This window comes from Eimeria tenella, genomic scaffold (assembly GCF_000499545.2).
Source record: "Eimeria tenella Houghton genomic scaffold, Eth_scaff2600, whole genome shotgun sequence".
NCBI classification, from domain to species: domain Eukaryota; phylum Apicomplexa; class Conoidasida; order Eucoccidiorida; family Eimeriidae; genus Eimeria; species Eimeria tenella.
In genome coordinates this window covers 1754-2535 of record NW_013542472.1, presented here as the reverse complement: position 1 = coordinate 2535, position 782 = coordinate 1754, and the positions used below count along the sequence as shown (strand labels likewise).

Genomic DNA, 782 nt, shown 5'->3' with positions numbered 1-782 from the left:
CGCTGCTGGAGTGCTTACATATCGCCACAGTTTGCTGCTGTTGCTGCTGCTGCTGCTGCTGCTCTCTTTCAGGTGTCTGTACACCCCAGCAATTTCAAGCTTCCGGTGACCCAAAGGCTGAATGGATCTCTCACTTTCTCCTGTTTCTTCATGTTGTAGACCTGACAGCAGCAGCAGTGGTCCTTCCGCTTCTGCTGCTGCAGCTTCTGCTGCAGTTTCTGCTGCAGCATCTGCTGCAGTTTCTGCTGCAGCATCTGCTGCAGTTTCTGCTGCAGCCTCTGCTAGAGCTTTTGCCGCAGCTGCTGCTGCAACTTCTGTTGCAGCTTCTGCTGCAACTTCTGTTGCAGCTGCTGCTGCAGCTGCTGCTGCAGCTTCTGCCGCAGCTTCTGCCGCAGCTGCTGCTGCAGCTCCTGCTGCAGTTTCTGCTGCAGCTACTGCTGAATCTGCTGCAGCTTCTGCTGCAGAATCTGCTGCAGCTTCTGCCGAAGCGTCTGCTGCAGCTTCTGCTGAAGCTTCTGCTGCAGTTTGTGCTGATGCTTCTGCTGAAGCTTCTGCTGCAGCTTCTTCCGCAGCTTCTGCTGCAGCTTCTGCTGCAGCTTCTGCCGCGGTTTCTGCTGCAGTTTCTGCTGCAGTTTCTGCTGCAAATTCTGCTGCAGATTCTACTGCTGCTCCTGCTGCTGCTCCTGCTGCTGCTGCAGACGGAGGCAACTGGAAATCCTCGGAGTGGAGGCTGCAGCCTGTTATCAAAGGCAGCAGACAGCGCGCTGCTGCCTTGCTTGTAT

The 782-nt window shown here is 55.8% G+C and overlaps 1 protein-coding gene across 1 annotated transcript in view; it reads right to left on the bottom strand.

Annotated features, from left to right (window-relative positions):
* Positions 1–134: 134 nt before the first annotated feature.
* ETH_00036470 (uncharacterized protein) overlaps positions 135–782 on the bottom strand; it is a gene marked incomplete at both ends in the record, with an annotated part of 2326 nt that continues 1678 nt past the window's right edge. Inside the window, one exon of the mRNA XM_013375247.1 lies at positions 135–737. Within this exon, the coding sequence (XP_013230701.1) occupies positions 135–737 (603 nt within the window). The remainder of the gene's footprint in view (positions 738–782) is intronic.